General features: G+C 46.7%; 1 protein-coding gene across 10 annotated transcripts in view; it reads left to right on the forward strand.

Moving 5' to 3' along the window:
• Window positions 1–14,895, forward strand: part of EVL (Enah/Vasp-like) — a 172,355-nt gene that overhangs the window by 98,685 nt on the left and 58,775 nt on the right. For all 10 annotated transcript variants that reach the window (XR_010151267.1, XR_010151268.1, XM_003314521.7 and 7 more), the window contains exon 2: window positions 14,018–14,186. Coding sequence is in view for 8 of the 10 variants with exons in the window: in XM_003314521.7 (XP_003314569.1) it covers window positions 14,018–14,186 (169 nt within the window). In the remaining 2 variants the exon portion in view is untranslated. The remainder of the gene's footprint in view (window positions 1–14,017; window positions 14,187–14,895) is intronic.

Consider the following 14,895-nt stretch of genomic DNA (forward strand, 5'->3'; position numbering starts at 1 on the left):
TGGAGCTGAACATACTGTCCCAATCCTTGGCCCAAGCCAGGCCTCTACAGTTGTCCCAAGGCTGTGCTAAAACCTGTTCCACTTCACAAGTGATCAGAGTCACAGACTCTGGGGACACAAATTTTGAGATGAAGACACAGAGCAAAATATATAAATGTTTTTGAGGTTTGAGTAGCCTTAATGTCCACGTGGCTGTCAGATGGCTCCCCAAAGAAAGGGCTACGCCGGTGGCCTTGAAAGAGTATGGGAGATGCATATGAGACAGGGTCAGTCTAGGAATGTCAGACTCCCCCAGCAGTTGGTTGGAGTGTTTTTCCAGATTGCACCAGACTTCACAGAGTAATGGAGACCAGCTGTCCAGGCATCTGAGAGGGTGACATCCAAGGAGAAAAGGCAAACATCTTGATTGCCCATGACGTGGGCAACCAATTTGGATAGAAAAGAAGGTGTCAGGGTTTAACACTGAATGTAGACTTTATTTACCCAAAGCCTTTCTTTAATTCTAACACTCTCAAAAATGGGGCTCAGTCACCATTTGGGTTTCCCATGTTAATATGCAGAGAGCTAATTCATTGTCTTTCATTGCTGTAATGCAGCAGTTCTCAAAATGTACTCCAGAGATTGACCCTCCTAGGAGTCTGTAGATCAGAACTATATTTATAATATTACTAAGACATCATTTGCCATTTCAGCTCTTGTCTCATGAATTCATGGTGGAATTTTCCAGAGCTATGTGATGTTTTGACATCATCACTGTGGCAGCTAATGAAATGTCTGCTTGTATATTCTTGTTTTAAAAAATTATTAGTTTTAATTTCAAATAAGGTGAATATGGATAGACTTAACCTACATAAAACAGAAGCTTTTTGGCATCCTCAATAATTGAGTGTAAAGGGGTTCTCTTGACCAAAAAAGTTTGAGAAGTATGTGTGTAAAATAGTCAGTTGTATGGCTGCACTACAGACAGCAAGCATGGAATTGAAAATACCACCTGCAAGGTGGCGGTTCCCCCTGGTAGAGAGGAGGGGCTCTGGGTCTGGGAGGAGGATGCAGGCGTCACTTGAACTAAACACCTTTATGACTTGCTGTCAGATTTCCTAGACTGTGTGGTGGGATCGTGGGAACCTACTTCTCACAGGCCTGAAATACTTCACAATAAACATTTTAAGTCTACTTCATAGCATGAAACCTGTTTCACACCTGTGCCCATTAAGAAAAAAAAATGGCACCCTATAAATGATTTAATAATTACTAAGGGGAAAATATAGCTTTCCATTGGAGATCTGGCAGTCACCTCTTAACCAACCTACAGTCTACATTCAGTTGGCCTGAATTCTTCACACACACAACATCTTTATCAATGAAAAATTTTTAAATAGTTTCACATCCTAGCTTAGCTTGAAAGGGAGTAAGCAGACGGCTCGATCAAATGTAATCCATGAGCAGATCCTACATCCCAAAAAATCAGAAACATTTTGTAAAAATTGGGTAACTTTTTTGTTGTTGTTGCATCGGAGTCTCCCTCTGTCGCTCAGGCTGGAGTGCATTGGAGCTATCTCCGCTCAGTGCATCCTGCACCTCCCTGTGCCTCCTGGGTTCAAGCAGTTCTCCTGCCTCAGCCTCCCGAGTAGCTGGGACTACAGGCATGCGCCACTACACCTGGCTAATTTTTGTATTTTTAGTAGAGATGGGGTTTCACTATGTTGGCCAGGCTGATCTCGAACTCCTGACCTCAGGTGATCCACCTGCTTTGGCCTCCCAAAGTGCTGGGATTACATGGGTAAGTTTTAGTATGGACTCTGTATTAGATTTTTAGTAAAGTGTTGATTTTCTTTGTTGTAACAATGGTATTTAAGTTATATATTAGAATATCCTTATATTAAAGAAATGTATGCTCAGGTCCCTAGGATTGAAGTATCATGGTATCTGCAGCTGACTTTCAAATGGCTCAGGGGAAAGACAGAGATAACTCACATGTGGCAAACGTTAACCATGGGCAGGTTTAGTGAAAGGTAAAAGAGTGTCCCTTACATGTTCCTGTAGGTTTGAAATTTTTCAGATTAAAAAGTTGGAGTGAAAAACAGCTTCAAAGCAGGAAGTAAAAGTTGGAGCTGGGTTTTGCTGCGTCGCCAGGTGGAGCAGAAGAGCCTTACTGCACGGCGGAGCGTCAGGTTGCTGTCTAGTCCAGGCTCTGCCGCGGATCAGCCATGGGCGTTGGGCAGGTTACTTCCTTCTCCAGGCGTGTTTCCTAAGAAAATCACTGCAGAATGTTTTTCAGTTCTGATGCGGCTGTGATTTCAAGCGTCTCTGTTTCTCGGTCACTGAATTGGGACATGGCAACGTGGGTGTGCTTCCTCATTCCCCTGGGTAGGTGTTGAGAAGTGATGAGGCCCCAGGGTGATGACTGAGGTCCCCCCACCCACCACTCTGCCTTTGCTGACACTCTTCCCTCTGCTTGAAATGGTTCTTTGTTTCCTCTTGAAAAGTCTTGCTTCCCCTTCATGACAGCATCCCTTGGGTCCCCTGGGCAGAACTAAATGCCCTCCTCTTGTGACACTTTGCACGTACAGCACTTTTTCCTTTTTCTTTTTTTTTTGGGGGGGGGGGAGATGGGGTCTTGCTCTGTCACCCAGGATAGAGTGCAGTGGTGCAAACACGGTTCACTGCAACCTTAACCTCCTCAGCTCAAGGGATCCTTCCACCTCAGGCTTCTGAGCAGCTGGGGCTACAGGCACCCACCACCATGCGTGGCTAACACTTTTCTATTTTGTGTAGAGACAGGATCTGTGTTGCCCAGGCTGGTCTCGAACTCCTGGGCTCAAGCTGTCCTCCCACCTTGGCCTCCCAAAGTGCTGGGATTACAGGTGTGAGCCACTGTGCCCGGCCCTTGTTTTATTTTTCAAATAAATGCAGGAAGAAAGAAAGAGAAAGCAGAGGTGGCCAGATCTCAAGTAAGTCATGCCACCCCCACCACAAAAATCCGTGGAGGCTGAGAAATACAATACCTGGCAAAACTCAGCAAACATAAAAGCCAGCAGTTATTCAAAGATATTTGTTGAGAAACCACTAGGGCCCAGTTACTAGAGCTACCGAGATGAACACTACTTTAAAAACCAAACCAAACAACCTGCCTCATGGAGGCACTTGCCCCTCAGTTCAGTGGCAAGTATGGTAAGTGTTCTGCAGAGAAGCTAAGCAGCTGAGGGGAGCGGCAGGGGCCCGAGGGTGTGCATTAGCATTCTCTTCAGTGGGTTCAGGGAGTCACCCCCGGGGGCGGTGGGGGCGGGGGGTAGGGGAGCAGTGTGAGTAGAGGCTAGAGGAAAGCACAGGAGCAAATCAGGGCCCGGAAACTGATTTCCCAACAGCCAGGGCTCAGGAGTGGGCCCTCAGTGACCTCCACAGTTGATCTGGGCCATTCCACAAAGACAGGACCCGACAGCCTGCTCCCACTTGGTGAGGCCTGAGGCAATTCTCCAGGCCACAGTGAGGAACCTGCCACCTTGTTTTTCTCGTTAGAAGTTAAAAGAGTAGTAGGTGATAATGACAGCTCTCCATGTGGACACGGAAGGCAGTTTCATGCGGATTCTACCCTAAGTCTTGCCTCATATGGATTTGCTGTTCATTCCAGCCAACATTGTCCTTTTTCAAGATAGTATCTGCTGGGTGCTAATCATGTTTAGTAAACTGCTCTCCTGTTTATTTCATCAGCCTTATTTGATCTCCAGCAAAGGTAAAAGAAAATGCAAAAAGACGATTCTCCTTGTTTTACAGAGCTGTAAACTTACCTCCCTGAAGTCTTGTTGCTGGCAAACAATAGAGCCAGACCTGGGGCAGAGCTGGAGCTGTTGTCCACAGTGTTCTCACTTCCCCGCGCTGACTCCATGGTGAGGGCTGGCCTTAACTCTCTGTGCCCAGCCTTGCTTCCCAGCACAGCACTGCTTCCTGGTGGGCACCAGCCAGCCAGACTTTCTCTAAAGTACTCTCTCTCTGTCTGCCCCTCTCCACCTTGGGAAAGACAGTGGTCAGAAAAGGGGCAGTCCAGAGAAGAGCCAAGCCATGCGGTGTCATGGCAGCCAAGGGAGAAGTTTCACACAGGAGGCGAGGAGGGCAAGAAGGAGGGCAAGAAGTCTGTGGCAAAAGCAGAATGGCGAGGCTGGGGCAGGCCGAGGGGAGACAGGGTGGGGCTGCCTGTGGGCAGAGGGGAGTTCATAGTGTGAGAGAGTTCTCCGAGAGCTGGAAGGAGAGGCCTCCGGATGGCAGGAGGCAGGGTCCTGTCCAGCAGTGTCTCTGACTTGACTGCCTGTGTGACTTGGGGGAGCCACACAATGAGAAGTGGGAATAAATGTGATAATGACCTCGTGATGGTGGTTTGAGCATTGTGTGAAGTCAGGTGAAGATGTCACCTATGTTACCAGAGCCAAGCTGCATGGCTGCAGGGGCTCTACTGAACTACCAAGTGATGTGCTTCAGAGAGAGACTGGAATTTGGCAAAGGAGAAAGCCCCTGTCTCCTCCTGTGTGCCGGGCCTTGTCTTGGGGCTCTGTGGGTAGACCCCAGCTCTGCTCTGCACTGGAGTGCCCAGACAGGTCTGTGTAAGCACCTCAGTGTGGGCTGCTCCGCTCCCATCCAGGAGGCTCCTTACTGATGGTTCTCAGCCCAGCTTTTAAGATTCACTTTTGTTGCTTGTATGTTGAAGGTAAACAAGTCAGGACTTTACAAACTGCCTCAGTCTGGCTGTGTTTCTGCCTAGCTTTGGGAACATTTATTTATGGCCACTTCTCTCTAGCCCCCGACCCTTCACTACTCACCCCTTATTAACGCACTTGGCAGCTGCAGAGCCCGGGCCAGAGGCACCAGGCTACACTGAGGACGATGGCTCACTGAGGAAGGGTATCTGAACTCAGACATGGGCCTGTTCTCCAGAAGCCCACAGTCTCAGGAAGAAGATAGTTTGAAGTGGCTGTCCTGACGGCTTGAAAGTAATCAGAGGCACGTGGCACCTTGGGGTGGGGTTTGGAGGGCAGAGACATATACCTACTGAGCGTAAGGAATGTACCCAGCATGGTACTGGTCACCCTCATGTCTTGCCTGTTAATCACCATAGAAGTAGACCATGCTATTTTTATCAGCTCCGGTTTACAGACAAGAACTCCTCCTACAAAGCCTGATGTTCTCCCTTCCCATTCTCATACACCCATTTTGCAATGATCTGTTTTTCTTGATAGATTGTAATCTCCTTCAGAGCTGAGCCATATGCCTGTTAGTAGTTATTAAATGAATGGGAATGGGTGGATAGGTGTGTTTTGAAAGCAGTGACAATGTGAGCTTTGAGAAAAGGTAAGATTCAAACCTCTGGATGTAGGAAAAAGAAATCATCTTGGGCAGGAGAAATATCTCTTCCTAATTACTTGAGGAGTAGCAGAAAAGTCATCTTAATTGGCCCAATGTCATGGGGATGCTTTCGCTGCCATTCCTGGCTTTACCACCAGGCTGCTGGTTGGGCTATGTGATCAGACGGGTCCTTCCTCGCTGAAATGTGCTGGGCCGTTTGTGGGCAGCCTCAGGTCCAGCAGAGCAAGAAGGGAAGTTCCCTGGGACCAGCAGAGTAATCTACACTGTGGTCTTGGACCTCTAGAGGGCAACAGATAGGAAGAGAACTGTGGCCTAAGTCCTCACTCTACATAGGGAGAAGTCTGCCTAAAAGAAATGGCCCCTGCCCTGGAGGCGTTCAGTGGTGTGCAGAGGGACCTAGCATAGACATTGCTGCAGTAAGTGCTGTGATGGTAGGCACAGGACCATGATAATAGGGATAATAAGGCTCAGAGAAGGACCATCTAACTCAGCCTGGGGCTTCAGGGAAGATTTTCTAAAAGAGGTAACAGATATTCCAAGTCTTTGTGGATGAGTACGAATTAGTGGGTCGGCTTGGGTCAGCTCGGCTCGGCTGAGAAAAGTATCCCAGGCAGAGGAAGTGGCCTGAGCCACAGCAGAGGCCACAGAGTGCAGAGTGGGGGTGTTAGGGGCCTGTGTGCATTTCCACAAGACTAAGCCAAGGGTTGGGTCGGCTGTGGACACTTTGGCAAGGGCTACAACGTGAAGGCCCCTGAGTGCCTGCCCCAGAGCTGGGATTATATTGCATAATAACGATGACTCCCTTCCTCATGCCACATGGGGTCAGGTGCTGCTCCAAGTGCTTACACATGTTAAGTCTTAATTCTCCAGACAACCCTATAAAGAAGATGAGGAAAGAGGAAAGATATGGGTAGATAAAGGAGGATAAGCTATAGATAGATAAACTGGGGAACACAGAAGTTTTGTATGAGGTCATATAGCTGGTAAGTGGCAGAGCTCCCAATGAGGGAAGAGGCTCAGTCAGTTTGCCTTTGAGGAAGGTCTCTCTGGTGACATTGCAATTGAAGGGTTGGGGGTGTGAGACTTCAACCAGAGGCGGGGGAACAGCTAGGAGGCTGTGGTCTAAAATAAATAACAAGGGCTGGGACTGGCAGCAAGGAGGGAGAGAAAGGGCCACATCCAAAAGATGTTTAAGAAATAGAACAGATGGCCATTGGGCCATGGAGGGTGAAGCACAAAAAAGCGTCTGAAATGGCCTTCAGGTTTCAGACTCCGGGGACTGGGTAGTTGTTGCTTCCATTCCTTGAAATGGGAAACGGTGAAAAGAATACTTTCTCTCTTAAGCATGTTAAATTGTGAGGTCTCTAAGTTATGTCCAACAGTTAGAAATACGGCTCCACATTTTAGAAGAAAGGACAGGACTGGAGAGCCATCGACATGGGATCTATCAGTGTATTGGTGCTCGTGTAAACCCTGGCATGGATGACAGAGCCCATGAGGAGACGTGAAAGCGAATGGTCCTCAAAGTTTCCTTCATGGACCATTTGCCTAGAACCAGCAAACGTGTGTTACAGTAGAGACCCCGTCCCGCCTGAGACTTACCACATCAGAATCTCCTAAATGGGGGCCTAGGGATTTGTGTTTTAATAAACACTCACCTGACTCTTACAGTGCATACAGTTTTTTTGTTTGTTTTTGTTTTTTTGAGATGGAGTCTGGCTCTGTCGCCCAGGCTAGAGTGCAATGGCGCAATCTCGGCTCACTGCAAGCTCTACCTCCCGGGTTCACGCTATTCTCCTGCCTCAGCCTCCGGAGTAGCTGGGACTACAGGCACCCGCCACCATGCCCGGCTAATTTTTTTTTTGTATTTTTAGTAGAGATGGGGTTTCACCGGTTAGCCAGGATGGTCTCGATCTCCTGACCTCGTGATCCGCCCGCCTCAGCCTCCCAAAGTGCTGGGATTACAGGCGTGAGCCACCGCATCCGGCCGTGCATACAATTTTGAGGATCATGAGCATAGAGTAAAATGAGAAGAAATTCCACATAGTTCACGTTGGTTTTAAAATCTGTTTTGGAGAGCAAACCCATTTAAGAACATGGTAAATGCATTTCTAGAAGCAGCATGCACGCACACTTTTGCAGATAATTTTGGAGGTTTCTCAGACTCTTCAAGCCTTTCCCTGGACCCGGGATTAAAAACACTTGACATAAAAGATAAGTAGAAAGGAAACCTGTGAAGGAGGCTGAACAGGAATCACAGAGAGCGAAATGGAATGCCAGGAGAATTTGAAGACTGGGGATTAAGGAGGAGAGGTTTTCAGAAGTGAGGACATAGCAGTGCCTGGCTCACTAATGGGCCCAGTGACTCGAGAGCCGGAAAGCATACATTGGAGCTGGAAGTGGAAAGGCAGTAACCTTGTCTGGGCTTATTTAAGTGTATTCTCAGGGCCAGGGGCCAGGTTCCAATGGGGGCTTGGAGAGTGACGGCAGGGTGGGGGTGGGGCAGGGTAAGGAAATGGAGAGAGCAAGTGACAAGACGAGCTGGGTGGGGAACAGCAGGAAGTAGGGAGTGAAGTCCAGTCGTATCAGCTGGCGGGGTGCTTGTTAGGTGCCCACCCTTGCGATGGTTATGTGGTGAAAGATAAAGGAGTTCCCACCAGGGCAGCTCACTCACCCTGGTTTGCCCGGGATCATCCCAGTTTTAGTGCCGAATGCCTACCTCCTAGGAAACCCTTCTGTTATGGGCAAATGTTGGTTCACAGTCCTACTGGGAAGACAAAATTGGCCCTCAAGACAGAGTATGAAGAGTTGTTCTGTCCAAAAGGAGCTCCCAAGTCTGAGCATTAAGGCTGAGCAGGACCACCATGCCAGTCCCAGGGAGAGAGAGTGAGGCCTTGGCCGCCTGCTTTCCAGAAAGGAGGAGTGTGGCTCCTAGGCTGACACTCCAGAGGAGCAGAAGAGGGCAGCCTGTATACACCTTCCCAGAGGCCTCCCTCTGGAGGAGCGGGTCTTTCTCCGCAGGCCTGGGCCCAGGCAGAGCTGAGATGCACCTTTAGAGGCAGCAGACAGGGCTGAGCCTCGCTTTGCACAGGAGCCCACCCGCAGAGCTGTGGTTTCCTGACTCGCCCATCCCAGGCTGTTATGAGAGAGAAGGCTGATGGTAATCTGTGACAGATGCTTTTGCTTGGCAGTTACACTTTTTCTGAGAATAAATGGAGAGGATTGTGAGTAGAATGTTCCCACGGGCACACAATCATAAATGCACTGTTTTTCCCACAGTCAGGGTCATTTGTTTAACAATTATTCATGTCTACAGCATACAGGGACTGGCTTTACCAAGGGGAAAACAAAACAGTTCCTGCCTTCAAGGAGCTCACAGGCTGGTGGTGCAGACACCTCAGCAGATTCGGAGAGGCAGGACAAACTGAAAAGCGCTCTGGCAGAGGGAGAGGCCAGCATGGGGCTGCAGGAGCCAGCCTCTCTCTGGACAGGTCTACATCCTGTGCTTTTTCCAAGTTCAACCCTGCACTCACATTTCCCAAAAAACCTCTTGTGGTTAGCCTCGTTCCACCCTGTGGACCTTCCTTTTTCCCTTACTTTATGAATTTACACTCTGTCCTTCAAGGAAATAACAGGGCTAGGATGGCGTGTCTGTGTAAGCCCATGAGAATTTCAGAAACCTTGTTCCCAGCCACACAGGGAGTGGGGGAGCAAGAGTCCAGGGGCACAGAGCCTGAACTTTTCCAGAAGGATTAGAGAGTAACAGCCCGAGATTGACTTCGGGCTGTCATCACGGAGGGCCGTGCTGCAAGATTTTTTCTGCATCCTCCTGAGTAGCTGGGACTACAGGCATGTTCCATCACACCCAGCTGCCTATGTAATAGTTTTATCTTGAAATGCATTACTGATTTCCTACATCAGGTCCTGGAAGGTCTATGATTAGGTTTCAGAATTACATGCAGAAAATTTGGGATGTGTTTTGCTTTTTTTTTTTTTTTCTCTTCAGTGAGAGATTTCAACAGACATTCAAAAATGGTCTATGATATACAGCAGGGGTGTCTGATCTTTTGGCTTCCCTGGGCCACATTGGAAGAATTGTCTTGGGCCACACATAAAATACACTAACATTAATAATAGCTGATGAGCTTTTAAAAAAATCTCATAATATTTTAAGAAAGTTTACAAATTTGGGCTGCATTCAAAGCTGTCCTGGGCCACATGCGGCCCACAGCTTGGACAGGCTTGGTGTATGATCTAAAAAAATTAACTGCTGAACCAGCGACAGGACAAAGATTGTGGCTTTTCCCATCTTCCCTGCTGTGCTCTGCCCCATGCTGGGCTCATGGACAGAGCTCAGCGAGTACTCAGCGCTTGTCTGAGGGAGCTCTTGAGGTCAGACTCACCTTGTACAGATGAGGAAACTGAGGCCTAGAGTCACATGGTCTTTCTCCTATAAGTGATAGAAGTGCAGTCTGAAGCTTTAAGAGTTTAGGTCTCGCATGACACACGGAGGGAAATTACAGGTGCAAATTATATGGGCCCCACAAATACATGTACGAAGGCCCAAAATGACAGGGGAATTGGACTGCTTGTTTGAAAAGAGCCTTCCTCCAAGAGAGAAATTCTAGTTATACCTACAGCTCAGAGATGCCTGTTAGATCCCAGGGGGGAAAGAAGTCCACCAACCTGGTAACTTAACACCATGCAGAACAAACCAGTGTGTTTTGACTGATTTCACTCCCCAACTAATCAACAGATTGTTTTGATCATATAAAAGAAGCCTGTGAGACTTGAAGACCTCATGGGAACCATTTAGTAAATGAAATTTCATATGTATATGTTTTTTTAAAAGTTCATTCATTTATTCAATAAATAATTTAAGAAAATATTTGCCTATCAAATTTCCTTATAGCTAGGCACGGTGGCTCATGCCAGTAATCCCAGCACTTCGAGAGACCAAAGAGACCAAGATGGGAGGATCACTTGAGCCCAGGAGTTTGAGATCAGTCTGGGCAACATAGCGAAACCCTGTCTCTACAATAACAATAATAATAATAAAAAATTAGATTTCCTCAAGGGATAGATGATTTGGACAAATTAAATTTATGATGCCTAGGGAGGGTGTGTATGATACAGAGTTTGAGTATTTATCCAGGTGAAGATGTTGAGAAGGCAAGTCAATATATATTGCTCAGAGGCAATGTCGAGGTTAGATAGCAATCGAGATTTTATTAAAACAAAAAATTTCAAAGGTACAATAAGCCCAAATTAGCAAAACAAATCTTAAGTAGAATAAATGTGTGTATTTTCTTGCATTTAGGTTTTGTTAGTAGCAATAAAATAAGAGACAAACCAATACTATTCAAAGGGTGGGGGGAAACCAGGGGTTTTGCTTAACCACAAGTTTAATTTGAACCTAAAGTATTAACAACAGCAAAAAAAAAAAAAAAAAAAAAAAAAAAGGAACCTGTAGCTATAATTACAAGAAGAAAAATGGTTATTGGTCTTCAGGCATCTAGTGGCAAGCACAGTGCTTTATTTATGCCATCTCTGTAACTCCCCTAAAAGGTGTGTGTGATACCCCAGGTATGCTTCACCCCCACCTAGTGCTAGCGGTTCTCTACGTGCCGTGCAGTTCTTGCCTCCCTGCCTCTGCTCAGCTGCCTGTCTCTTCCTCCTAGAACCCCACATCCCCTTCCTGAATTCATCTAGGGGTTGAAAGTCTTCATCTTAAAACCCACACAGCGTTTGCTTCAGAAAGCCTCCCCAGGCCTGGCGCAGTGGCTCACGCCTGTAATCCCAGCACTTTGGGAGTCCAAGGCGGGCAGATTGCTTGAGGCTGGGAGTTCAAGACCAGCCTGGGCAACATGGTAAAACCCTGTCTCTACTAAAATTTAAAACCCTGTCTCTGCTAGAATTTAAAAGATTAGCCAGGCGTGGTGGTACGTGCCTGTAGTCCCAGCTTCATGGGAGGCTGAAGCACAAGAATCGCCTGAACCTGGGAGGCGGAGGTTGCAGTGAGCCAAGATCGCGCCACTGAGCTCCAGCCTGGGCAACAGAGTGAGACTCTGTCTCAAAAAAATAAATAAATAAAAATTTAAAAGAAGAAAGCCTCCCCTGTCCCCCCCTCCCCCGCATCCCTCCAGGCTGGATAAGGTTTATAATTACTCATCTGACTGCCTTACTAGCTGGGAGCTCGCTGAGGGCAGGTACTGTTCTACCCATCTCTCTTTCATTAATGTTTTTTGACTCACTAGCATCTACTGGTCAGACTAAGCCTGGAATATTGTGCCCAGTTTTAGGACCCAGACTGATTAGTTACTGGGATGGCGAGGGGACTGGTAGCTTTGTCATGTGGCTGATGGAAGGAAGCGCTCTTCCTTCAGCTATCCGGTGGGTTGTCACAGGCTCTGCAGAGCACCCTGTGTGACTCTGGAGAGAAGCGAGTGGCATGTCACTCAGAACAAGGAGGGGTTGTCTAAATTAAAACCATTTACAACCAACAGGTTGCTTTGGAGAGTAGTAAGTTAAGTTTCCCATCACCCAAAGCTCAGTGTGGACTTGTGAGGGCAGCTTCATTGGACACAAAAGTGGATTAGTGTCTATAGTTCTTTTCAGCTCTGAGATTATTTAGTGAGCATTTATTAGGCACCTGCTCTGTGCCAGGTTCTGACACAGGTCAAAAGTCTGCGAAAGGAGAAAGGCCAGGAAGGATGGACTAGAAGCATCTCAGACCACATCACAGTGCTGAGAACATTTGTGCCAGGCTGATAGGGTGTCCCCAAACCAAGGCTTCCCCCACAGAAGAGTCCTGTGTTGGGCAGGAATGGGCTGGCACTGGTGCCCCTGTCACATTCAGTCAGCGGCTGGGAGCAGCATGGCCTCTGTGCACCAGCTCTGCTCCCATAGCAGGTTCTCCTGCAGGGGAACTGAAGGGCGTGCTTCCATGGCTGCCACACAGGGACTCTAGAAAGCATTGCCCCTCACACAGCACCTTCCCAGAGTGCTCCCCCAGAATCATCTCAAGGGCTCTGTGGTCACCTTCCAGCAAATGGTAGAGCTGGGCACCAACTCAGATCCCTCTGATTTAATAAAACCCATGTTTTGTTAACCAAGACCATGCTGCATCTCAGGATCTCTCCTAGCTCCTGAGACAGCATCCAGAACACACACCTACTTGTCGACTGTCACAGTTAGCAACTGAGTGTACCAGAAGCAGTAAGTGCCAGAATTCAGCCCATCACTTGATTTATGGTTCATTTACATTGGGATAGAACTGTGATTTGACCCAACGTCTGTCTGGTTCTGTGTACAGTTTACTCTATCTTTTTTTTCTTGAGACAGTCTTATACTGTCACCCAGGCTGGAGTGCGGTAGCACAATCACAATTCCCTCTTTAAAAAAAAAAAAAGAAAGAAAGAAACGAGTATTGCTTTTTTAAATTTGGGAATTCTAATATGCTAGAGAAGATGTTAAAGATTATTAGGTTTATGAAGAGCCAGTGGGCTCCGAGAGACTTCCCCTGAATACCGTGGCAGGAGTTTTAGTGTATTAATTTTAGTGATGACTATTTTATCCTTTCAGGGGCTTCTCCCCTGCTTCTCTGTCATACTTTGAACAAATGAGGTTGCTTTACTACGTAAATGTCTTCTGCAAAGTATGGTGCAGCCATCTATTTATTTTGATTTATGTTGCATTTTTCTTTAGATCACCTAAATACTTCATTGCCTACATAGCTTATCTGATGCTACCCTAGCATAATACCATAAATGAAGCATTTTGTTGGATGTTGCAAAGAATATTATCTATGTCATATGCTCTAGAGTCAGACAGAAGTGGTTGGAAATCCCCAGTGTAATCACTGAATACGTGTATGAACTTGTATACATCTTTGCAAGTCTCTGAACCACTTTTTTCTCATCTAAAAAAATGGAGAATGGAGGTAATAAATAGCTGCTTCATAAGTCATGAAGCTTAGATGCTTTAATAATGCATTCTCTCTCTCTCTCTCTCTTTTTTTTTTTTTTTTTTTTTTTTTTTTTTTTTTTGAGACAGAGTCTCACTCTGTTGTCCAGGCTGGAGTGCAGTGGTGCAATCTTGGCTCACTGCAACCTCCATCTCCTGGGTTCAAGCAATTCTTGTGCCTCAGCCTCCCGAGTAGCTAGGATTACAGGCATGTGCCACCGTGCCCGGCTAATTTTTGTATTTTTAGAGGCAGGGGGCATCTCACCATGTTGGTCAGGTTGGTCCTGACCTCAAGTGGACCACCAGCCTCAGCCTCCCAAAGTGTTGGGATTACAGGCGTGAGCTACCGTGCCTGGCCACATTCTCTTGTTTAATACAGCACGTGGAATGTTGTGAACAGTTGGAAAATTATAATTGTAATTCCTTTCTTATTCAAGCAACTTCTCCCCTGAAAACAAAGTTGTGAGTCTTTTCCAAGCTGTTGAAAGTTTTGGCACAGAACCTCCTCTCCACTCTGCAAGCTCCTTAGAGAATGTAAGCTCATCACCTCACCAGGCAGTTCTTCCATAGATGTTGGAAGTTCTGGCAATTGGAAAGTTTCTTTATGTCAAGTAGCAATTGGCCTCTATTTCAGAAAAGGGCAAAGTCAACTTCCATCCGCTGTAGCTGAGGCTGACACCAGTTTTTTCTTGCTCGGCAGTGAACAGAGTATCTGCCAAGCCCGGGCTTCCGTGATGGTCTACGATGACACCAGTAAGAAATGGGTACCAATCAAACCTGGCCAGCAGGGATTCAGCCGGATCAACATCTACCACAACACTGCCAGCAACACCTTCAGAGTCGTTGGAGTCAAGCTGCAGGATCAGCAGGTCAGTGCTGGAATTACAGATTATACCCGTGAGCCTGCGCACCACCTCCTCACCGCCCACCCCTTACACACATGTATCATTAAGAGGTCAGAACAAAAAGGTCAATATTCGGAATCAGAGGACCTGGGCTCAGATTTTGACTCCATATCCTCATAGTTCAAAGTATGACACCTTAAGCACACTGTTTCCTGGATTTCACTTTTTACCTATGTCATATGGAGACAGTAATCCGCACCCTGCCTATTTCACTGTGTTATTGTCAGATTAAAATAAATAATAGATGTGGGAAAGCTTTGAAAAAATAGTATTGCAAAAATATGTTCATCTTATTCATATGTAAGGTGGCTATTAAGATTTGGGGTTCATCAACCTTCTAAGTCTTACTTTAGAAAGAGTATCAAGATGGTTTGGAGAACCTGGGGTCATTTCTCTCCCTAATGGTTCAACCTAGGCAAATCAGATAAGATAGTTTGTGAGTGTACCTGGTAAATACCTACATAAATATGAGGGAACAATCATGTCCACCTGTGTCATAAATAGTCATATACACATAATTAATGGCAAAATAGTCTGATGTGACATGGACTAAAATAGGGACGTGGAAAAATAGGCTGGGCGACTTAACCACAGTGACTTTGGTTAGTTTGGTGCTCTCCCTCCAACTCTCTTCTTAGAGATTGACAAGAGCATTTATAGCAGTGAATTTAAC

The sequence above is a fragment of the Pan troglodytes genome, chromosome 15, assembly GCF_028858775.2.
Source record: "Pan troglodytes isolate AG18354 chromosome 15, NHGRI_mPanTro3-v2.0_pri, whole genome shotgun sequence".
In the NCBI taxonomy this organism is placed as follows: domain Eukaryota; kingdom Metazoa; phylum Chordata; class Mammalia; order Primates; family Hominidae; genus Pan; species Pan troglodytes.